The 21,800-nt window shown below is 56.8% G+C and overlaps 6 protein-coding genes across 6 annotated transcripts; 1 reads left to right on the top strand and 5 right to left on the bottom strand.

Annotated features, from left to right (window-relative positions):
- Window positions 1–1,939: 1,939 nt before the first annotated feature.
- J3D65DRAFT_99165 (putative MFS transporter) lies at window positions 1,940–4,224 on the bottom strand. The gene is made up of 7 exons (XM_066804315.1): window positions 3,768–4,224; window positions 3,672–3,716; window positions 3,575–3,620; window positions 3,110–3,527; window positions 3,034–3,060; window positions 2,172–2,987; window positions 1,940–2,110 (listed from the first exon to the last, which is right to left on the bottom strand). The coding sequence occupies exons 1-7, from the start codon at window positions 3,936–3,938 to the stop codon at window positions 2,086–2,088; spliced, it is 1,548 nt and encodes a 515-aa protein (XP_066651936.1). The 5' UTR covers window positions 3,939–4,224; the 3' UTR covers window positions 1,940–2,085.
- Window positions 4,225–6,092: 1,868 nt separating this feature from the next.
- J3D65DRAFT_636281 (glycerol-3-phosphate dehydrogenase-like protein) lies at window positions 6,093–8,040 on the bottom strand. The gene is made up of 3 exons (XM_066801388.1): window positions 7,788–8,040; window positions 6,604–7,727; window positions 6,093–6,555 (listed from the first exon to the last, which is right to left on the bottom strand). Exons 1-3 carry the CDS (start codon window positions 7,985–7,987, stop codon window positions 6,494–6,496), a joined length of 1,386 nt encoding a protein of 461 aa, XP_066651935.1. The 5' UTR covers window positions 7,988–8,040; the 3' UTR covers window positions 6,093–6,493.
- Window positions 8,041–8,572: 532 nt separating this feature from the next.
- J3D65DRAFT_606213 (uncharacterized protein) lies at window positions 8,573–9,215 on the bottom strand (the record flags this gene model as incomplete). The annotated part of the gene is made up of 2 exons (XM_066798428.1): window positions 8,573–8,956; window positions 9,012–9,215. The coding sequence occupies 2 exons, from the start codon at window positions 9,213–9,215 to the stop codon at window positions 8,573–8,575; spliced, it is 588 nt and encodes a 195-aa protein (XP_066651934.1).
- A 4,104-nt stretch (window positions 9,216–13,319) lies between these two features.
- On the top strand, window positions 13,320–13,916 carry J3D65DRAFT_606212 (uncharacterized protein; the record flags this gene model as incomplete). The annotated part of the gene is made up of 1 exon (XM_066798427.1): window positions 13,320–13,916. The coding sequence occupies one exon, from the start codon at window positions 13,320–13,322 to the stop codon at window positions 13,914–13,916; it is 597 nt and encodes a 198-aa protein (XP_066651933.1).
- Window positions 13,917–16,897: 2,981 nt separating this feature from the next.
- J3D65DRAFT_98483 (MFS multidrug transporter) lies at window positions 16,898–19,029 on the bottom strand. The gene is made up of 4 exons (XM_066804312.1): window positions 18,630–19,029; window positions 18,370–18,580; window positions 17,617–18,306; window positions 16,898–17,567 (listed from the first exon to the last, which is right to left on the bottom strand). The coding sequence occupies exons 1-4, from the start codon at window positions 18,897–18,899 to the stop codon at window positions 16,993–16,995; spliced, it is 1,746 nt and encodes a 581-aa protein (XP_066651932.1). The 5' UTR covers window positions 18,900–19,029; the 3' UTR covers window positions 16,898–16,992.
- Window positions 19,030–19,876: 847 nt separating this feature from the next.
- J3D65DRAFT_98547 (aminotransferase) lies at window positions 19,877–21,786 on the bottom strand. Its single transcript, XM_066804313.1, has 5 exons — window positions 21,488–21,786; window positions 21,391–21,423; window positions 21,228–21,341; window positions 20,532–21,181; window positions 19,877–20,475 (listed from the first exon to the last, which is right to left on the bottom strand). Exons 1-5 carry the CDS (start codon window positions 21,525–21,527, stop codon window positions 20,179–20,181), a joined length of 1,134 nt encoding a protein of 377 aa, XP_066651931.1. The 5' UTR covers window positions 21,528–21,786; the 3' UTR covers window positions 19,877–20,178.
- Window positions 21,787–21,800: the final 14 nt, after the last annotated feature.

Below are 21,800 nucleotides of genomic sequence, written 5' to 3'. Positions count from 1 at the left end.
GCGGAGACCTTCAACACTACTCCATTTTGATGGACCCCTTCATCAGCAATCTCGCGTCCCTTGACACAAATTCATAGAAACTCACAGACTGATAGGGCGACGCCACAGCTCCCCCAGTCAATCAGTCAGCACATGCAATCTTCGCTCGTCCAAGTGCAAACTTGGCTGCTTTGTTTTCCCTGCCCTCCACGCAGCCGTGAGGAAGAGTGAGTGATGCAGCAGGAAACAGCAGCGGCGGCACACGGGCGATTTATACCTCTAGCACTCACGCCCAGTCACGCCGGCGGTGAGCGAAGGGGCTTAGCGCGCGCGGTACGTGCGCCGCCTCGCTGGCGGTATAAAACGCCTCCTGGTTTCCCCTTGTCGATCGTTGTCGGCGCAGATGTGCCTTTCTGCTCTGCGGAGAAGGACAAGCTGTCGGAGCGAGACAGCACTGTTGTCGCTGTTGCTCTTACCTCGACAACTCCTTTACTCGTGTTCTCCTCTTCGCTTTGTTTGGCTGGATGACTGGCTGGCTCGCGTCCTTCTTCTGCCTTGTCCTTGACGGCTGGTGATGCAGGTGTCTGTCTTTATGCTTGCTGTGTACGCTCCACCATTGCAGTGTGCTGGAGTTGCTTATCACCCGTCGCTCTACTGCTCACGATCCTGGGGATCTGTCAGTCGTCCAACTAACCAAGCTCTGCAAGCCAGGCACAAAGCAGTTTTTATTAACCTGGCATTTCGACACCAGTCAAGGGTTTTGTCATCGCAGCCATGCAAGCAGCTCACTTCGCGTTGACCTCGAAGCAACGAGAGAAGGGGGGGTTTTATACCAAGCCCACCGCCGCCCGGATCATAGGCAGCGGGGGCGGTCATGGGGATCAAAGAGTTGGCCAGCGCATGTGCCGCGAGTTCGACGAGTATATAAAGCTCTCCAGCCCTCCCGCTTCCCTCAACTGTCAGCGCAGAGCCAGGTGCAGAGCCTACCAAACTCTGTGAGGAATCACGGTAACGGCGGTGCATCCTCACTGTCCTTCGTCTCTTTTTGCTTGCAACTCATCTCTCAGCACGTCTGCACCTGTCCTTCCTCTACAGCATTTCTTCGACATCTGCAAACGCTGCACATCACTGCAATATCCAATACATACACTCCACCACCACAGCCAGACGAAGCAATTCACCACCACGTCACGCCGCCATCGCTCCACTCAACCCTCTCCGCGCTCCCGTCTTCTGACGGTAGAAAAGACGCCGCGACCAAACAAAAGTGAAAATATCCTGTCTCTCGTTTGCAGCGAGTGGGACGAGAAGTTCATGGTCAAATACTCCGTGACGCTTGCAGTGGAGACCCGTCGACGGAAGAGCAAGGGAGGGAGGGCGCGTTTTAAACCACGGCTGCAGCGGAATGGTTGGGTCGAAGAGCGCGAGCTGTCACATGGATGAGGCGATGGGCGGTGCATGTGCTGCGTGTTGGTCAGGTGGGTGGGTGTGTATATAAGCCGGGCAAGGCGCCCACTTCTGCTCGCTGTCGGCGCAGGAGCGGCGTGGGCAGCGCCGGGACACCACAGAAGAACAACACTTGTTTCTGTTTCTGTTCTGGTTCAGCTTCTCTTTGCGAGTCCGTACTCCGTTCTTCTGCTGTCGCCGCCGCCTGGTAATGCTGAAGGTCGTTGTGTCTAGATGCGGAACGGACGCGTCGATGTGAGGATATGGTGGGTGTGGTGGCTTGCCAATGAGCTCAGCGGCCGATTTGGCGTACTTACGACACATCCTCCACGCGGCCAGAGACGGCGCAAGTGCAAATACGGTCATCATGATGGGTTCCACAGCCCGACACCAGACCACAACCGGTGCGCGATGGCTTTGGCGACTCGCTTGTCCGGCAAAGTCGAGGCAGGGAAAGGGACTGCTTTGTACCACCGCAACCGAGCGGCATCGGAGCGCAGTCACGAGAGCGCGAGGTACCTGGCAAGTCAGATGCAGCAGCACATGCGAGGACAATTGGACGCGAAGCAAGAAGCGAGAAAGATGGTTATTGACAGCGTTTGACCGCGGCGATGGTGTCTACGAGACGAAAATGCCATGGAGCCTCGACGACGAGACGATTTACAGCGTGTACATGAAATCGGGTCTGCGATGCGTCAGTCACGTCGGAAAAGGGCGAGTTTGGAGGGAAAGAAAAAAAGACATACCTGGTATCGCCCAACATCTCAACCTCCTTCTCCGTCTTCCCCTGCACCCAGTGATCCCTCTTGCCACTTCTCCTCTTCTCATTCTCCCACCGCAGCGCAAGATGCGTCACGATACTGCCGCCGAGCAACCACAGCACCAGATACGCCAACACGACGCCATGCCCCGTGAGGTAGCGCGGCTTATCGTGCTGCTGGTAGATGTTGCTGCTAACGACGCCGTTGAGGTTGCCCCAGCCAATGACGAAGCCGAGCGTGACGCCGCGCTTGTAGACGCCCTCGACGTTATTGCTGGCCCACGAGATGGTGTTGGGGATGGTCGGGTAGATGCCGAGGGCGCCCAGGAACGTGCCGGCGTACTTGACGCCCGGCTTCTCCGACCCGAGCAGCATGCAGAAGCCCGCGATGCCGATCAGTGAGACGCCCATGTTGCAGAAGCCGCGCTGGCGCGTGCGGTCGGCCAGCCAGCCCACGGCGACGGTGAGGATGGCCGCGGCCGCGTACGGCGGCACGCTCAGCAGGTTCGCCTTGGTGCTCGTGTAGCCCAGCTCGTTGATGATGGTCGGCAGGAAGAGTGAGAAGGCGTACAGTGCGCCGTCGGCCCCCATGTAGATGACGGCGAAGAGCCACGTCTTCCAGTCGCGCACCGACGCCCAGAAGTAGCGCATCTGGAACGCTTCGTGCTCGGCCGACGACTGCTTGTCGTCTTTGAGCCGCTGGATCACCCGCGCCCGGTCGATGGGCGACAGGAATTTGGCTTCGTCTGGGAAGTCGTGGACGAGCCAGTAGCTGGCGATGCCGACGAAGATGGTTGCGAGACTGGAAATGTGAGCGGGGGCTTTTGCGGAGAGACATGCGTGCTTACCCTTCAAGAATAAAGATCCACGCCCATCTGCAGTCAATGGTCAGCCATGGAAAATCGCAACAGTGAATAGACTTACCCCGGCTTCCCACCGATGCCCCTCATCTGCGCAATCGCAGCAGCAAGCAGACCGCCAAAGCTACCAGCCAGGGCAGCCGCACTAAAGAAGATGGCGGCGCGAATGCCAAACTCGGCGCGCTTGTACCAGCACGAGAGGTAGTAGTTGACGCCAGGAAACAGGCCGGCCTCGCACAAGCCCAGGAAGAAGCGCGAGGCCATGAGCCCCTGAAAATCGTGCACCAGGCCCATGGTCGTCATGCAGATGCCCCAGAGGATCATGATGATGGGGATGAAGACGGACGGGCGCAGCCGTTTGAGCAGGATGTTGGTCAGTGGCTCGAAGAGCGCGTACGACACGAAGAAGATGGACAGCGACGCGTTGTACTGGCCGGCTGTCATGTTGAGGTCGTCTACCAGGCCGTCGATTTTGGCGTTGCCTGTAAAAGGTGTTAGACTTGGAAAAGATGGACATCATGTCGCGTACCAATGTTGGTCCGGTCAAGGAACGAAATGAGGTAGAGGAAGCATAGCTGAGAATCTCGTCAGTGATGCTCTCGCCCTGATTGCAATTGCCATCTTACCCAGGGAATCAATTTCACGTCCAACTTCCACAGCAGCTTGCGGTCCTGCACGACAAAGTCAGCTAGCGACACGGATGCGCTCTACAAGTCACTCACAATGGCAGCGCGTTCCTCTGCACTCAATCCCGCATCCGGATCATCGAGCGCAGAAGTCTCATCCTGACTGGCAGACTCGAGCGTAGTGCCAGGCCTGACGGCGGCCTTTTCATCATCCGAAGGCGGCGCATAGTCTTGCGACACCTTGGACCCTTCGCGTGGCACCGACATGTCGTGTACGGCAGCGCAGAGCCTCAATGGTCAAGCCCAACAGCAACAAGAGCTTAACTTTGGAGCAAAGACGTCCAAGAGGAGAGGCAAGATTCCTGCACGTGCGAGCGAGGTTCTGGCCTGGCGCGGCGCGGACGAGCGGGTGGCTGACGTCAAGGACGTGGGAGCGGTCGCGACACAGTCAGCAAGGAGGAGACCTGGAGCTAGGAGACGGGAATGAGACGAAGGAAGGGGGAGGGTGAGGTAAAGTAATGGGGGAGACGAGCAAAGAAAAAATAACCACAGGTCCAAAGAACAAAGCAGCCGATTCAACTCGCCAGTCGTGGGGTGTAGATATCCATCATGCACCTGGCGGGTGTTCCCCGCAGCAGTAGCAGCATCATCACCGTCATCTTTTTAGCAGCATCACAAATCAACCTACCGCGCCAGGCACCGCTGATCCACACCTCTTTGACAAATGATGCACAACCAAGGTCCGGAACAGCGGCCAAGTCAAGCCCGCCTTATCGCGCGCACCGTTGTGACTAGCGGCCGAAACGCCACGCTTCGAGGTGACCATCTTGGAGCCCTTCATCACCACCTCCTCTCACGCGGCGTCTGACATTTTGCTTGGCCTCTTTTGAGGAGGCTCCCACGCCGAGCGCTGGGCGGGGCGGGCGCGAACAAAGCAAGCCTGTCGGCTTTGATGCTTGAGCTGTGCTTAGGTTGGCGGCGCGAGTCATCGTTGGCGTTTCTTCTCCGCAGAGGCGGATGAATAGGGTGCTGAGGCGTCGTCTGGGGGTGGCGCGGGGTAACGTGAACAGTTTGCCTGTTTGTCCCTTCTTTTGCAGTCTCCGTGCGCCTTTGACGAGAAGGAAGCGAGCGTTGGTCACGAGGACCAGACATGATGGAAAAGTGACTCGGGGAATGGAAGGCGGCTGAATGGGTCAGACCAACTGCAATGCCCAACTCACAGCTGGAGTTCCGAAGTCTGCAGGACAGATATCAAAACTGGGCTCGCCAAACGGCATCCAGTGGTCGAGATAACCATGGGCCCGTCAACCACCGCTCACATCTACCAGACGCAAACCATGGTACATTGGCTTTGGATCCGATGAGGTAGAGTTGATACCCAACCTCAGCACTGCGACCCACAAAGAAAAGACTGGGACAGCCGCGGCGGGAGCGGGGTAGAACCTTACCTACCTTGTTACCCACCTCAACGCCCCACCGCATCCCAGTAGCAGCAGCCCTCACAGAACACATTCCCTGACCCTGTCAAGTAGTTATCGAGCCGACTTGCCGGCCGACCGACCGACCGGAGTTAAGCTGCTGCGTGCTGCCATGGACGGCCCGGTTCCGCTATCGAGAAAAGTCGACTGGCGCGTCGTCCAGCGGTTCCGAAGTCATTGACGCGTCGCTCGTCTCAGACATGCAGCTGATAGCTGTTGTCGTCTTGGTTTGTCGAGAGATGAAGTGCGATGTAGAGACGTCGGTCGGCTGGTCGGCTCTGCAAAGAGACGTCATGCGAGGAGCGCGTGTGTGCTGTGTCGGCAGGGCTGGAGCTGGTCTTTTCCTCCTCTTATCTCTTCATCCTTGATGCTTGAAGCTGTATGAAATGAAAACGAGATGATTGGAAGACTGAGCAGAAGAAGAGGAGGTTGGCATTCAAAAGCGGGTAGGCGACAGTAGCGACGACGGGTGACGAGTGAGACGCAAGATGTAAAATCGTCGGCGGATACAAGCGGCCGCTGCAGAGAAGCTTTGTCAAACCTTTTTCGATGCAAACCGCCCGCTGGCCGCGCTGGGTTGTTTGGAATTTGGAGCAGAGGCCAGCGAAACGAAACCGACGACGCGGAACCCGTGGAACCCGCGGCGCGGACGTGCATCCTGGCCCACGGCATCTCAGCTGATTCTCTCACTACTACTGGATTATCTGCCCATGTATTTACTCGGTGTCATCTCACTCACACTCACCGTCTCTTCGCATCGCTCTGTCTTATTTCGTCTCCAAGCTGTTGATCCATCACTCGCAAGCTTCCTCGCCTTCCTTCCGTACTCCCACCCGTCCGGCCGCTCGGCAACGGAATCCGCTCAGCTCAGCAGCCACCGCTCAATCCGGGCAGCGCTTGTCTTCTGCTTGGTCACTGTCCCATTATATCAAGAAATGTCATTCGACGAAGTGGAATAAATGGTTGGAAGCGTGTCTTGTCTTCTCAACTGCCGAATCTATACACGACCACAAGGAAAGAAAGAAAACACTGTCAGCCGTCTCCATGTCGCGCGTACGCGAAGCAAATGGGATGCATGTATCGGTAGGTATGCTGCGCTGATGTGGCAAGACGAAAGAAATCCCCATCAAATGCCCTGGATATTCATATCTCCCCACCCGAAACATCGAAATATCGTTGTACCTCTGCTCATGTTGCTCTCATCTCCTTGTCCCTTTCTTTGTTCCCTGTCCACATGGAACTCGGTACATTTTGAATTTTTGTCGTCTGCTCGTCCGCGATCCTGGCGAAACAGGTAGGTATACAACTCGGCCGTCAATTCGGAAAGCGTCGGATTCAAATCGTCTAGTCGCGGGGCTCAATGAGGTCGGGAATCTGTTCGGGCTTCGCCTTGCCCTCGAGAATGTCTTAAAGGTCAGTGGCGTCATCAAGAGCAAGGAAATCCAGGAACGTACCGTAAACCGCCGTAAAGAGCGGGAACTCGTCGGCCATGCCTTCATTCTCGAGGAACGAGTGCACTTCGTACGCCGTGCTGGTGCCCTGCAGCTTTTGGCCATTCAGCTCGGCCTGCTCCACCTCGTACACGCTCTGACCGCGCTCAATGGCCATTTTTGCGCAGCGAAAGTTGCGACCACCCATGCAACTCGTCACGACATCGGCCATGCCGCAGCTCTCCTCGGTAAACGTCTCGGGCTTGGCCGTGCCGCCAAAGAAGCATCTGCCAAACTTGACCATTTCGAGGAGACCAACCCGCATCACGGCCGCCTTGGCATTGTCGCCCCAGCCCAGGCCGTCCATGAAACCTGCTGCCAGCGCGACGACGTTCTTGAGAGCACCGCCCAGCGACACGCCTGCCACGTCCGAGACCATGCGCACGTGAAAGTAGGGGCGGTGGAAGAGCTTCTTGACGTTTTCGTGGCTGAGCGGCGGGTAGTCGATCGGCAGGGCAGAGAGCTTCGCGCTGCGGCGGCCGGGCTCCTTGGACGGGCTAATCAGGTCGACCTGAGACTCCCTGGGCGACTCGGTGGGCGAAGGTCCGCGAGAGTCAATGGGCGGCGGGTCGTAGGCGATGGTCGTCTCCGAGTACTTGCCCTGGGCGATTTCAGTCGCAATGTTGGCACCCGAGAGCGCGCCGCAGTAGATGCCGAGCTGGTGGCCAATGGCCTCGCAAAAGAGACGAATGCCCTTGTCCGAGACGTCGACGCCCTTGATGCACGAGATGCCGCGCGCATAGGGCATAATCTTGCCCTTGAGCCGGTCACAGATGCGGCCGATGAACTGGTGCGGAATGACAAAGACGAGCAGCGAGCTGTCCTGGACGGCATCCTCCAGACTCGGGTTTCCGACGACGTTGTGCGGCAGCGCAATGTTGGGCAGGTACTTGATGTTCTCGTGCAGCTTGTTGACCAACTGCGACAGCTTCTGCGGACCCTGGCACAAGGAGCTGTTGGAATCGTAGTGACGGCTCTTGGGGTCAATCGTCACTTCTTCCTCGTACACCCACATCTGGACCGTCTCCTCAAACAGCGAGGGGTGCGACTTGACATTCTCGGCCACAATCTTGGCCATGGTGGTGCCCCTGTGAAAATTTGCCCACGTCAGAAGTTGCCACGCTCAATTGCCGTCGCCGGAGGGTTACCAGTTGCCTGAGCCCACGATCGTCACCTTGTGCTTCTTGGACGCGGCGCTGAGGGTCGCCATGGTTGGTACGGTTGGTCGAGCGATGGGCGAAACGGGCGAGGGAGGGAAAAAAGGGCGCAGCTGGTGAGAGCGGAGGCAGGTCGAGCGAGGGGTCTGTGAGGTCAGGAGGCGGCTGGACAGGCGCAGGGTCGCAAGCATCAACGTCGAGGAGTGGTGTCGTGTGCCTGTGCCGAGCCAAAAGTGTTGAAAGGCGAGCAAGAAGCGGAAACGGTTGAACGAGTGACGTACGAATCGATGTCAGCCAGCTCGCTTATCGATTAGAGGGTTTCCCCGGGCCGAGGCGGGCACGTGAACCTAGGGAGAGAGAGTGGGAGGGACCTGGAGCGCAGCTGGAGCTCCATGTCTTGGCTGAAAAGTGCTGCAGGGGACTGCCCGTCGGCGGCCATTCCCATTGGGGGATCTGCGCGAGGCCTCCTGGGGTGTCGCGATGCGCACGTCTACTTGGGTTGCGATCTTCGACCAGAACCTTCATCGGCCGATACTTTGGGCCGAGCACTCCATGCCGCGTTGGCGTGCCGCGGGTACAGTGTCGCATTGCACAAAAAAGAAAAGTAGACGACGACTCGATCCCAGAAACCAACAATTGATTTGAATCGCTTGAAACACCCCCATTTGCCCGTCACTCATTAGCTACGTGTAACAACTCTCGTGATGAAAAAAGGTCCAGCCCGTAGACCATGTTCAGCACCATCCTCCCAATTAGAACCGCACGCTTGTTCCGTATTACAGGGCAAGGCCAAAGAGCGCGAGAAGACCGGCAATGAGCGAGGCAGAGCCAAAGTTTGAGCCAAACGCAACCGCGGCCGCGGCGGCAGAGCTGGACGCAGCGGCAGTCGTGGAAGCAGTGGACGCGGTGCCGGAAGAGGTCGGGGTGCCCGTGGCCGACGCGACGGCGCTGCTGGACGAAGTCTCGGCCTGGGAGGTGACATTCTTGCTGCCGCAGACGACCGACTGGCAGACAGACTGGCAAGTCGCGTCGTTGGGGTGGGCCTCGGTGCACTGTCCAACGGCGTACTGGCACTCGAGAGAAGGCAGAGTCTGGGAGAAGTCGGACATGTTGAGGTTGGAAATGGCCGGGCTGCAGGTGCAGTTGTAGGTGAGGGTTTCCTGTTGACGAGGCGTTAGCAAGCGATTGCGGCACAGTCGCGGATGGGCGGCTTACAATGTCGCAGGTGTTGTTGGCGGTGCTGCCGCCGCAAAGAGTGGGGCAAGACTGCTGCTGGGCACGGCACCAAGTGTTCCTCTGGGTCGAGTCAACCGAGGAGGGCTCGACAGTAGACGAGGGCTGGCAGGTGGCGCCGGTGCTGCTCTGAGCGAGGGCGAGGCCAAAGGCCGAGACGGCGGCGAAGACGGTGGAGACGCGCATGGTGAGGAGCGATTGAAGCGACAGAGCAGGCGAGCGGAGGAGAGCGAGAGGAGGGATTAAAGATTGCAGGGAACAAGGCAGCGTCTGGTCTGGATGGCGAGGACGGAACGAGAGCGAGAGGGGGAGGGCAGCAGTTAATAAAATGAGTTTCGGGCGAAGAGGCAGCATCGTAGTCCAGAAGGAGCTAGGGTGGTGCACCGGGCACGGCGCGAGATAGGGAAGCTTCCGCTGGCGCTGAGGTCAGGTCGTGCCGTGCAGTGCCTATACATATCAGACTCTTGGCCAATGCTCTTCTGCCATCCAGAATCCAGACGCTGCCACCACGAGTCGCCGCCGACATGCGCGGCTCGGCTCGACTGACTGTCGCCGTTTGCACCAGGAATCCATCCCATCGCCCGCTGCTCCATCGCTGTTTGCTGCTCGCCGCTGGCAATCCACCCTGCCACCAGCCACCCCATCCCATCCCATCCTCGCGAGACGCGTCGTCCTCGGACCACGCCAGCCCTTACAGCGCACACGGTGGGTCGCCCCCTCGCTGCACAAACTCTTCCTCTGACTGTCTCAGCCCAGATCAAGGTTGCGTCCGAAATGCAGCCGTCATGCCGTCGCCGTGGGTCGATGCGTTTGGCGTTGATGCGACCGTTTGCTAGCCGCACGCCCTGTCCCAATCAATAGCGCCCGCAGACCACCTGTTTGCCAAATGAGCGACCTTCTTGACCGTCAATTCAACGCGTCACCTCGCTAGGCCGGCCGGCAGAAGGCAATGGAAAAAAGCACTGGATGGAATGCGCACGCCCCAGCCTCTGTGCGCCCATCAAGGCCTTCTTGCTCCTCGCGGTTAGTCTCAACGGGCACTGGCCGCCTTTCTGCCGGGCAGCACGCGTTTCCAACCACCGGCCATAAACCACTCCTCTCTTCCAGGGGGAGGCAAACCCGGATGCCGAGCCCGGGTCCAACGACCGAGCGACTGCGTCTGTTCGCCATTGACACATTGGCGCTAGCCACCGACTGTCGACCTCTTGTTCAGAAATAGCGTTTCCTTGGAGACCGTGCCGTACCACAAACAACATGCCGTATCCGGCACTCGGCACATGAGCTAGTCACACAGCTGGCCAGCTTGGCCGACTCGTTGCCGTCGCCATCTCCACGCAGAATGTTTTGCAGATGCTCTTACAAGGGAGGCTAAGCCCTACAGCATGCATGTAAGTCATCCTCTGCCCTACCGAATCCCCCACACTTGGTCCATTTCCCCATACATCCTTGGGGCGATCTACGTCATGGCCGATGGCGTGCTTACCTGCTTCAATCCACCACCGTAGTGTCGAAATAAATGCCAGGACATCTCATTTATTTCGACACTGCGCCATCGCGACTGTTCAAGCGCGGGAGTCGATCTCTTCCTACCTTTTGATCAGCCTACGTTCGGGCCAGGAACGCTGGAGCCCACTGTCAAATTTCCATCCTCATCTCCAAATCGTAACTGAACTTTTTCATGGCAACTTGGCTTTCTCTTCACTTCCTTCTTCGTAGTCGCTCTGCCCGCATACTCTGAAGGAGATCAGGATGCATTCAAACTCCGCGCAATGTGGAAAAGCGTCAGCCGCCCGCTTTGTGAGCCCCGCGATTGGTCGAATGGGGTTGCCTTAAGCTACTCTTTTGCTGACATTCTGTAAGCACGCTAGGTCAACGTACCTCTCGACTCGGGTGACAGGACAAGCATCTGCTCGACGTCGACCTTGCAATCCGCATTCTCGCTTCGTACTTCGCTGCGACGAGACGAGTAGAACGTGACACGCATTCAGGCGTTAGACGTCCCTTTTCCTATATAACCATCAACAGCCTGCGTTAACCGACACGTGTCACGGGTCTTCCGGAAGTCGTCCGAGGTTGCTTCCGGAAAGCACCAAGTCACGATCCATGTCCATCCGCCGATCCGTCTGGGCAAGGCGTTGAAATGTGCTCGGAACGTGTGCAATCCTCTTCCGGCAACGATGCCGCGCGAAAGAGGTCCACTACGTCCGTCGGATTCATCGATGACACCTGCATCATTTGTCCGAGACTGCGTCCGCTCGCGAAATGGCTCTTGATGCAACCACTTTTTGAGCGCTTTGCGGGGACGAAGTTGGGTTCGACTTCCCCCTCAGTCTCGTACATTTCATGCCACGGCAATGAGAACGGCATTATCAATCCGTGGTTTCGGAGTTTTACCGCAGCTATCCGAGTATTTGCGGAGTGAAAGACGGAGGGCCGTCCTCCCGTCCCGTGCCGTTCCGTCACCCGCACACCAAGATTTGCTTGCCCTCACGACAAGACTTGATGCCCTGCATCCAACTTTCATACTTCGGACAAAAAGAATCGGACAAGCCAAAGGTCATCGTGTTTTCGGGAACGACTCTGCGGCCGCCCAAAATATGCACAAGTCCCGCGTCGACACCTGCGAAGAAAGGATTACTATTCGAGGTGGAGGCTCGGGCTTCGGTTCTCGGACGCAAAAGTCTCCATAGACGTTTGAAGTTGCACTTGGGCTAACAGTGGAGCTGCCAATCCCTTGCTTGCTCTTCGTTTTCGACAATCAGTCAGCCAATCAGACCACCAGATTCAATTGGCAGCAAAAGCCCTGTCGACGCCAAATATGCGAGCAGAAAAGGTCGGTCCCGCTCGACGGGCAACGGACGAAGAGCAACAACATAACGCGTATCTGCTGTATGATCAGCACAAAGTACTTTCGCTTTCGCGTTCGGGCCTCGGCCTTTGGCTAATGCGCGTCTCCATAGACGTCTCAAGGTTAGGAGTGTTGGGGATGATTGCTCTTTTCAGCCTTGTGCATATGGACCACTTCACAGTGGGGAGATGAGACGACGAGCACTGCCATGGCTGCGCATAGTGGGCTTTCATCTGGTGTAACACGGAGATGCCTAAGGAGCAGTTGTCCGCCATCACAGGTGCGCTTGGGGCGCTGTGATTTGTTGCGACAGCCAGACCCGGGAGCCTCATTTTTTCGACGCCTGCTATGATTTAAGTGCTTATCGACGATTCGCATACCAAAGTCTTGGTGTTTCCAAAGCAGGCAGACAGTTACTCGCCTTTTCATGGGGGAGTGACAAAAGAACCCGTACTGTATTCATCCAAGCGATCCAAAGCTAGATTCCACGGACTCATCATCGCAGGACCGCGGTATTCTTGGAGAAGACTAAAGCACAGCACGCAGAATCGAACGCCATCTCGTCCCATCCGTTCCGGCTGCATGCAACTCCTACGGTGGGCAAACTGTCTCCGGACGACGGCCAGGACGACTCGCCCCAGATTTTTCAGTCCCCTCCTTCGTACGAATCCTGATTGCCGAATACGACAGAGAGACACCCTCCAACTGTCTACGTGGTGGTGATCCACGCAGTAGACCAGTCAGCCACCTGCGAAACACGCTGCAGCCGATCAAAACAGGCAACACACTTCATCCGACATCAAACGTCTGCCTCGTCTGGCGTTTGTAATCCGGATGGAGAAGGACGAAGATACCGGCCGTCCATCTTTTCATCCATGAACGGACAAACTTGCGTCCACGTCTTGCGGGCGTTGTGGGGTTATAACGACTCCCGCCAAGGTCTTGCCCAGAGCACCTCGGGCATGGCGCTACGGACGAGCATGGATGGCAGTGTTTCCCAACCTCTTGGAATCTTTTGTTTCGGCTTTGTTCCTGCCACGCCAAACCACAGTGTCAGGTTGCCAGTCTTCGTAGGGCTGGAAAGGCGTGCACGCGTCCGTCATCGCGCGTCGGCTGCCCGGCAACGTCTTGTTCCGGATACGACGTGTGCGCCGGCTGGGCGACGGCTTGGGGCTCCCAGGAACATGTCTTCTGTTCCTAGCGCCTTATCTGATTGCTGTCATCATTGGGGCTGTGACGGACTGGTTGGAAGGGTGGGAGATATAAAGGGATGACCACTTTCGTCCAAATGGAATGGGTTTTGACCAGAGCAATCGGAGAAAAGCAAAAGCCCAACACCAACACTGGCAGTCTCAGTGCCACTTCAGAAAACAAGACTGTCTACGTCATCAATCCACATACACTATCATCCGGACTCGGACTCCGTCCAGCTTGTCTGCATCATGACCAAAGACATTATCAACAACATCGACATGGACAGCAACGCCAGTAGCAGCATCAAACCGGCCTCATCATCGTCGTCATCTGCCGCAAAGAAGGATCCCCAGCTTCAGACGCCAACGTGCTCGCACACGGACGCCATCGCCTGCGAATGCGACACCACACCCACCCACCCTCTTCCTCCACCTGCGCCAGCCAACACCACAGCCGACAACGACATCAGCATCGCACCGCGCCGCGCACCGCAGCGCCCAGCCCTCAGCACAACGCAAACAGCCACATCATCCCTCTCCACGACGACCTCCGCCTCGTCGCACAAATCGACTTCGTCCAAAGGAAATAGGCTCTCGACCATCCTGTCACGGGCGAGTGGGCGCTCCCGGCGCAGTAAGCAGAAGGAGAAGGCGGGAGAGGGCGAAGACGAGGGGAGTGAAAGCGACACGGAGAAGCAGCGTAAGAGGAGGGAGAAGACTGGGGAGGGCGAGTTTGCGGGCATTGCGTTGGCGTATATCATGCAGTATCGACGGGCGGGAGAGGGGCAGGGGCAGGCGGTTGATGTGAGGGTGGCGAGGAGGGCGGTGGGGGTGGGGGCTGTGTGAGTTGTGGAAGTCTTGGGGAAGGGGAAGGGAGGGGAAGGGGGAGTTTGTGAATGCTTTGGGATGGGGTGGGGTGAGACAAGGGGTGTGTTTGTTGGGGTTTGCGAGCGTCTGTCGTTTTGGTCTGTTAGGGTGCAGGATTGGATCGGGATTGGGATTGAGATTGGGAGACTGGAATAGGAACCGGCGCACAGGTGTCACATCGTCTTCGTCTCTCCTAGACCACAAATACAAATTGAGCCTCTGCCTTTTGAATTCTCCTGGAAATCAAACGTCGCGGCAGGTTCAACAGACTCGGTAGATTCCTCTTTGGGCCAGTAAACGCAACTTCAAACGTCGCGAGTCGCCAGAACTGCTCAGCTTCCTGCCCTTTTGGGCAAGTGATCGTAACTTCAAACGTCTGAGGGCATATTTTCGAATTTGCATGCGTCGGCCGGGAATCTTACCCTGTCGCATACTGTTCAAAGTCCTGTGTGAGTGCGCCAGGAGCTGTCAGGAGCTGTCAGGAGCTGTCAGGAGCGAAATGTCTTGCGACGTTTGAAGTTCTCTGAGTTACCCGATTAGGCCATATGGCTACCACACCACACGCCTGCTGGCGAGAATCACCTCCGGCGATTTGATGGCCTTCAAACTTGTTTCTAACATGATGGCATCCCGTCATATGTAAATCATTACTCCAGCCGGTACGTACCTCCAGTACCTACCTACCTACCTATCCTGCGGCCCACTCACCTCGGATTCGGATTCGGTCCCTACCCGCGCACCGCAGCACCCACCCAAGCACATCACGGACCGAAAAAACGCAGATCCGCCGCACTTGCGAAGCGGTATACGGGACAGACGTTCAAAGTTAGTACGATAACTGCCCTTTTCGGCCAAGCACTGACTGAAGAGGTATGGTTTCCCGGCGGAGGCGTTGGAAGGCCGCCTCCGTGAGTTCTCGACAGAATTTTGGACGTCAGGAGGAGTGCGCCGCTTAGGCGGCCTGTGATTGATGAGAGAGTGTGTGGGGAGTGGGGGGGGTAGTGGGGATGGTAGAGTTAGGGTAGAGTTGGGGTTGGATTCCAGCGTTGTGCGCTGCTGGTTTGGTGGTTGGCATGCTTTTCGGACTGGTTTGAAGCAACGGAAAGGCACGCCAGAATCCGTACCACAGATTTTTGCAAATGCTGCTTGACAGCCCATCTTCAGACGTGACAGCCCATCTTTAGACGTGACAGCCCATCTTTAGACGTGATAGCCCATCTTTAGACGTGACAGCCCATCTTTAGACGTGACAGCCAATCTTTAGACGTGACAGCCAATCTTCAGACGTTTAATTTTGAAAGATGGGTGAGATTACCTCTTCTGGCTCCTCGCCATCCCATTGCCAGCATATCTTTAGACGTCCTCTTTCAGCTTGACAGCCAATCTATAGACGTTCAATCTTACGACACATATATAGTTTTACCATCTTCAGACATGACAGCCTATCTTCAGACATGATAGCCTATCTTCAGACGTTTAATCTTGACAGATCGACAGAATTGCCTCTTCTGGCCACTGGTTGTCCGATTGCCAGCATATCTTCAGACATGACAGCCCATCTCCAGACGTTCAATCTTGCGACACATGTACAGTATTCCCATCTTCAAACTTGACAGCCAATCTTCAGACGTTCAATCTTGCGACACATACAGTATTCCCATCTTCAGACGTGACAGCCTATCTTTAGACATGACAGCCCATCTTCAGACATGACAGCCCATCTTCAGACATGACAGCCCATCTTCAGACATGACAGCCCATCTTCAGACATGACAGCCCATCTCCAGACGTCTAATCTTGACAAATCGACAGAATTGCCTCTTCTGGCTCCTAACCATCCACTTGCCCGCTCATCTTCAGACGTTTGATCTTGATAAATACCCCGGAATTGCCTCTTTTGGCCACTAGCCATCCACTTGCCAGCATATATCTCCAGACGTCCTTTTTCAGCTCGACAGCCAATCTTCAGACGTTCGATCTTGCGACACATACACGAAATTCCCCTTTCCAGCTTGACAGCCAATCTTCAGACGTTCGATCTTGCGACACATACACGAAATTCCCCTTTCCAGCCTTCCAGCCAATCTTCAGACGTTCAATCTCACAACACATACACAGAATTCCCCTTTCCAGCCTCCCAGCCAATCTCCAGACGTTCAATCTTAACAGACACGCAAAATTGCCTCTTCTAGCTGCTCTCGCCATCCCATTGCCAGCATATCTCCAGCCGTCCTCTTTCAGCTTGACAGCCCATCTTCAGACGTTCGATCTTGACAGATGGGCGAGGTTGCCTCTTCCGGCCCTGCCAGCCAATCTTCAGACGTCCAACCCCACACCACATCCCCAGACTTCCCCTTTCCGGCTTTCCAGCCAATCTCCAGCCGTCCAACCTTGCGCGAAAGACCGGCGTTGCCCCTTTCGGCTCGATGGCCGCTGGGGAGCGGGCGGTGAGCTGTCCAAGATCACACCAGAAAATGGAAAGACGCGTCAAAGCATACCATCACTCATCGATCCGACAACAGCGCAATGGAGAGCGTGAGAGAGGGTATCCATATCCATATCCTTCCACAGCCTTTGCATGGCCTTCCATACCCCTACCCCTATCCTATCATACACGCCCGTAAAACATTACTCAGATACGCAAGCCAGCCAGCCCGCCATATCCATCATCCAGCGCTGGCGCCCATCTTTTCTCCCAAGTGCACCCGCACCCATACCACGATGGAAGAGCAGAGCAGAGCATAGTCCCATCCCCATCAAAACGCCATTTGCCACCACACCGCGTCAGTTTGGTATCTATTCATCGTATTGTCGTCCATCGTTGTCGTCCCATCAAATGCGCTGCTGCGGTGTGCTGCGGCGCTGAAAACGATGCCTCCGTCTTTCGCGGAAGAAGAAGAAGAAGAAGATGCATGCATGCACGCATTAAGTGATTGATTGCCGCCGAGGGCAAAGGTGAGAGAGAAAGAGAAAGAGAAAGAAGAAAGTGAGGAGCAGAGAAGAAGCAAGAAGAAAAACGCTGCAAGCAGGCAAGGCACGTAGGTGAGTAAACACACTACGCCGCGCCCGCGCCGCCCTGGCCCTTCTCCAGCTTTCTGCGGTCCCACACCACCATGACAATGGCAATGACGGTCGCCACACCACCGAGCGCAATCGCAAGGGCATAGGCGTCCTTCAGGCCTGCCATGTACGCCTCCAAAATGCCCTGCAGTTGCGCACCCTCAAAGACACCCCTCAGCTCCGTCGCACCGGTCGCGACGACGAGCTTGGGGTCGACGCCAGCAACGTTCTGGGCCACCTCCTGGACGAGGCGGTTGGAGAAGAGACTCTGGCCGACCGAGACGAAGATGGCGCCGGCGACCGTTTGCCAGAAGATGAGAATGGCCGTCATAGACGAGACGTCCGAGGCGGGCACGATGGCTTGTCCTACGATGACGGGAATTTGGATGCCGAAGCCAGACCCGATACCCGTGAGCGCTTGGTAGCCGATCCATTCGGAGCTGGGCGTGTGCAGGTCGAAAGTGTAGAACAGGCCGGAGCCGACGCAAGCGAGGACCGCGCCGATGACCATGAGCGGGAGGTAGTAGCCACTCACAGTAATGGCGACGCCGCTGACGATGGTGAAGAGACCTACAGATGTCAGTAAGTCGGTCGTACACAGGGAGAGAAAAAGACTTACCGATGCCGAGGATGAAGGGCAAGTTGCGGATTCCCGACTGTGCGGCCGAGACGCCAGAAACGGCCTGGAAGTAGATGGGAAGGTAGTACAACAGCAGCATAAAGACGGCCGAGTTGAAGAACTGAAACAGACAAAGCAGACCGAGCGTCTTTTGCTTGAGAAGACGCGGCACCATGAGAGCGCGATCTTCCAACCACCACTCGACAACGAGGAAGAGTGCGATGATGGTGCCGAAACCAACAAGGACACCAATCACGTCGGCGCTACCCCAAGACTTGGTCGTGCCGCCCCATTGCAGGGCAAGGATGAGGCAGGTAAAGGCACACAGCAGGAGGGCGGTGCCAAGGAGATCCATCTGATAGATTTTCTCCTTGAGCGTCTCTTGGACGGGTTTGGCGGCCTTGGGCGTGGTGAACCAGATCACGATGATGGCGGCACTCAGACCACCGACGGGCAGGTTGATGTAAAAGCACCAGCGCCAGGAGACTTCGCTTGCAAAGGCACCACCGATCAAAGGGCCAATGACCGAGGCGACGGCGTAGGTCGCGCCGAGGATACCAGTGTAGGCGGGGACCTGTTGGGGCGGCGCAGTAAAGGCAATGATGGTGTAGCAACCAGCGGCAATTCCTGCACCACCCATGCCGGCAATGGCACGGCCGACGATGAGCGTGGTACTGTCTTGAGCGACACCTGTAGATAATCAGACAAAAGTTTGTGGAAACATGAGTTCAGCGGAGTGATTGATTGACTTACCGCAAATCAAACTGCCGACCTCAAAAATGAAGATGCAGATGAGAAAGACAGTCTTGAGTGGAAAGTACTTGTACGCCTTGCCCCACGTGGATTGAAAGGCGGCGACAGTGAGGAAAAAGGCACTGCCGTACCAGCCAACCTGATCCAAGCTCTTGAAGTCGTCTGTAATTTTGGGAATGGCAGTGGCAACGATGGTCATGTCCAGGGCGACCTATTGGAAGTTAGACAAGGCACCCCTTCACCCATCTGGAGGGACCTACCAAGAAAATGGCCAGGATGACGGCAATGACAATGATTGCCAGCTTAAGACCACTTGGATACTCCGAGCTCACGACGGGCTCAAGCTTTGCTCCCTCGTCGGTAACGTAGGCCTCGACATCCTTGGATTGGATGGCCTTCTCGTCGGTGCTACCTCTCCGGCTGGACTTGTCGTCGGCGAGACTGGTGTGGGACGTTTTGGCAGAGCCATGATCTTGCGCAGTGGGCACCTGCAAGGTGCTTCCTGCTTCGACAGTCTTGTCGGTTGCCATTGTGGAGGAGAGTAGAGGAGGAATGGTGAGAAGGGGGCGGCCCAAGGGTTCACAAGGGATCAGGCTTGACAGGTCAAAGCTGATAACGGAAGGGAACAAAGGGATGAGTGGGCGAGGTCTGGAACCGACAATGGACCTATTTTCCTCTGGCCTTGTCACGGCGGCGGCGACAACGGCCGGCTATATAGTGGGAGTGGTGAATTGCCATAAAGGTGCAAACGCGGGCACATGGAGATAGCGGCCGGGATGAGCAATGGCCTGTCAGAGAGCCAAAGGGCGGACGCAGGGCCGGACGATTTTCGCACCCTGTCTGTCAAAATGAATCATAATGGGTGCATGTTGTTGATTGCATGGAGCGCCGGCGGGAGGAAGGCTTGGCTTGGGGACGGGGTGCGGCAGGCGCGAGCGGTACGGAACTCGACTGGATCCTTGATGCCGCCGTGGTGTGGTACAAGGCATGCTTACGAGAGCCGCCAGCACCCAGCGACGGAAGCATCCACCCGCCTGGAATGAATCAGGAGCCGTCAATGGCAGCATCAAAACAAACGATTGAGTCAAAGGCGTCAAAGGCGTCAAAGGGAAATCCCAACACGGGCAGCGGCAACGCCTCGTCCCGCTACGCATCGCTTCCGGACCAAACGACGCGGACCAGATTGGCTTTTCCGCACCCAACATGATGCCGGTGTTGTATCGCGACCTGACACCGCACCAACTCCACGTGCCTCAGCACAACAACTCGTCCGCCCGCATGGCCAAGGTACCCATGCTCGGAAGATCGACGCGACGTTTGGCTGGCACTCGCCCATGTTTCGCTTCGCTTTCGCGTTGGTTTGACCTCTGACATGTGCCATATCTCATGTCGCTGCAATAGGGCTGAGAGCCCACGTCAGCCGCCTCCATATCTCCCTCCCTCGAGGCCCTCCCACCTCTGCAACTCTCATCAACCCTCCGCAAAGGGTCCTTCCTGAGGATTGCGACGCCGCCATCCTGACGGCCTCCACTCACATCATGGCCTCACGCCCACCGTCAACTCCCGCTTTGCGTCATTTGGGCTGCAATTTGGTCCTATAGATAGGCCCCGCCGTCCGCCTGGCCTACCACACTTTGCTGCAGCCTGCAGTGGTACCTTTCCCGGTCGGGATAAACAGTTGCCTGGTGAAAGGAATGGCTGCTCCGCAACAGGCTAGATTCTTTCTATTTTGCAAGCACGGCGAGCACGTTTCCCACCTTGCCTCGTCGACGCCCGCCTTTCGTCCGTCTCAAACTCCGTCTCCGAAATTCAGGGCAGCTTGTCGATGCTGTCGGCTTTGCCGTTGGACGAGTCGAGCCCCTTCATCCTGTACCCCTTGGCCTCCTGGATCGTGTCTCGCCAACCAAAACCATCGTCGAGCTTGCCGCGCTGGATACCTTGCAGCGACGTAAGCAGCCTGATGCATGCCGGTCCAGGCTCGTCACCCTCAATGTATTCAAACTTGTCGCCCTTGGACCGCATGGTAATCGACTTGATTGGGACGAGCGCCGCCGCTGTGCCCGCAGCAACCACTTCGGAAAACGTCGACAGTTCACCGTACGGTATCTAGGGGTTGCCTTGTCAGCGAGGGCTGGACGAGGGGGTTGACGGCATCTTCTCACCGGTCGACACTCGACGTTCCAGCCAAACGACTTGGCGAGCATGCAGGCGCTGTCAGATGTGACACTCTTGATTACGTTCTTGCTGTCGGGCACAACCACCGTCACATTGTCGCCATTCTTCTTGATGCCGATGAATCCCGACGTCGAAAACTCGTCAATCTCACTGCGAGTCTTACTGTCGAGATGGAGCGTGATGCCAAATCCTTCGGAGCGAGCCTTGTCGCTGTGTCTCAGCACAGGGGCATAGTTTCCACCAATCTTGGCCGACCCAGTGCCCTCTGGAGCGGCGCGATCAAAGTCCTCGAGGATGAGGCAATCCACCGGGTGCACACCGTGATAGACGCCAGTGGGCATGACATAGACGCAGAAGGTGTATTCCTCCGGGGGGGAGAGTCCCAACTGGGCGCTTGATCCGAACAGCAGAGGGCGGATGTACATTGCTGCACCCGTCTCATGCGGCGGAACAAAGTCTGCGTTGAGTGCCACGGCGAGGCGGCATGCCTTGAGGAAGAGGTCTTTGGGGACGTCTGGGATGGAAATGTACGACGCAGAGTGCTGCATGCGTTCGGCATTCATGGCGGGGCGGAAAACAAAAATTTCCTTGTCCCCAGGCCCTCGGAAAGCCTTCATGCCCTCATAGCACTGCTGGCCTGCTGACTGTCAGACGTGCGCCACTCGCTTCCACATCTCACTGACCGTAGTTGAGGCCGGGAGCCATGCCGTGGATGCGCATGAAAGGGTCCTGGACGAACTCGGGCTCGGACCATTGTCCCGACTGCCTGCTGTAGTGGCATTCAATGTGGCCGTTGACTGGCTCGAGATTAGAGCGGCGCCAGGCTTCGGAGAGGATAGCTCATACCCTCACGGACTTTGAATCCCACATTGCTCCAGTCTGGGAAAAGCCGAGTCAGTGGTCGCGCGACAGATGAGGTGGCATGACGTGGATGGAGCTGTACCGATGGATTTGGTGGGAGGGGGAGGGAATTGAGAAGCCATTGGAGCCGGGACGTTTGGTGCGCTGGTGGTGTGGAGGGGAGAGGAGGTGCGGTGAGAGATGGGGAAAAGCAGGCGGAGTCACGATCTCAGAGTCGGGTTCCTGGCGGGATCGGCGGCGGGACCAGGCGGGTGCGGAGACTCGCCTGAGGTGGGTGAGTTGTGGGGGTGCGTGGCATAAAAACACGAGAGCGTCTTTTCGGGCCAAGCCCATTACTCGACCTGCATGGCGCTGCTGCGAGCCTGGTCGTTTGGCTGCTCCGAATGAGAAGACTG

The sequence above is a fragment of the Phyllosticta citribraziliensis genome, assembly GCF_038025025.1.
Source record: "Phyllosticta citribraziliensis strain CPC 17464 chromosome Unknown J3D65scaffold_11, whole genome shotgun sequence".
NCBI classification, from domain to species: Eukaryota; Fungi; Ascomycota; class Dothideomycetes; order Botryosphaeriales; family Phyllostictaceae; genus Phyllosticta; species Phyllosticta citribraziliensis.
This window is presented reverse-complemented; position numbering and strand designations above follow the sequence as displayed.

Bases quoted from the DNA above. Each gene is read 5' to 3' on its own strand.
- J3D65DRAFT_98483 (XM_066804312.1), bottom strand. From the start codon at position 18,899: ATGGCAACCGACAAGACTGTCGAAGCAGGAAGCACCTTGCAGGTGCCC. The intron at 18,581-18,629 runs GTAGGTCCCTCC...AACTTCCAATAG, and splicing joins TCATCCTGGCCATTTTCTTG to GTCGCCCTGGACATGACCAT. The intron at 17,568-17,616 runs GTAAGTCTTTTT...TGACATCTGTAG, and splicing joins GCCCTTCATCCTCGGCATCG to GTCTCTTCACCATCGTCAGC.
- J3D65DRAFT_99165 (XM_066804315.1), bottom strand. From the start codon at position 3,938: ATGTCGGTGCCACGCGAAGGGTCCAAGGTGTCGCAAGACTATGCGCCG. The intron at 3,621-3,671 runs GTAAGATGGCAA...CGAGATTCTCAG, and splicing joins ACGTGAAATTGATTCCCTGG to CTATGCTTCCTCTACCTCAT. The intron at 2,111-2,171 runs GTATGTCTTTTT...GACGCATCGCAG, and splicing joins GAGATGTTGGGCGATACCAG to ACCCGATTTCATGTACACGC.
- J3D65DRAFT_98547 (XM_066804313.1), bottom strand. From the start codon at position 21,527: ATGGCTTCTCAATTCCCTCCCCCTCCCACCAAATCCATCG. The intron at 21,182-21,227 runs GTCAGTGAGATG...GACAGTCAGCAG, and splicing joins GGCTCCCGGCCTCAACTACG to GCCAGCAGTGCTATGAGGGC. The intron at 20,476-20,531 runs GTGAGAAGATGC...GGCAACCCCTAG, and splicing joins GGAACGTCGAGTGTCGACCG to ATACCGTACGGTGAACTGTC.
- J3D65DRAFT_636281 (XM_066801388.1), bottom strand. From the start codon at position 7,987: ATGCTTGCGACCCTGCGCCTGTCCAGCCGCCTCCTGACCTCACAGACC. The intron at 7,728-7,787 runs GTAACCCTCCGG...AAATTTTCACAG, and splicing joins ATCGTGGGCTCAGGCAACTG to GGGCACCACCATGGCCAAGA. The intron at 6,556-6,603 runs GTACGTTCCTGG...CTGACCTTTAAG, and splicing joins GCTCTTTACGGCGGTTTACG to ACATTCTCGAGGGCAAGGCG.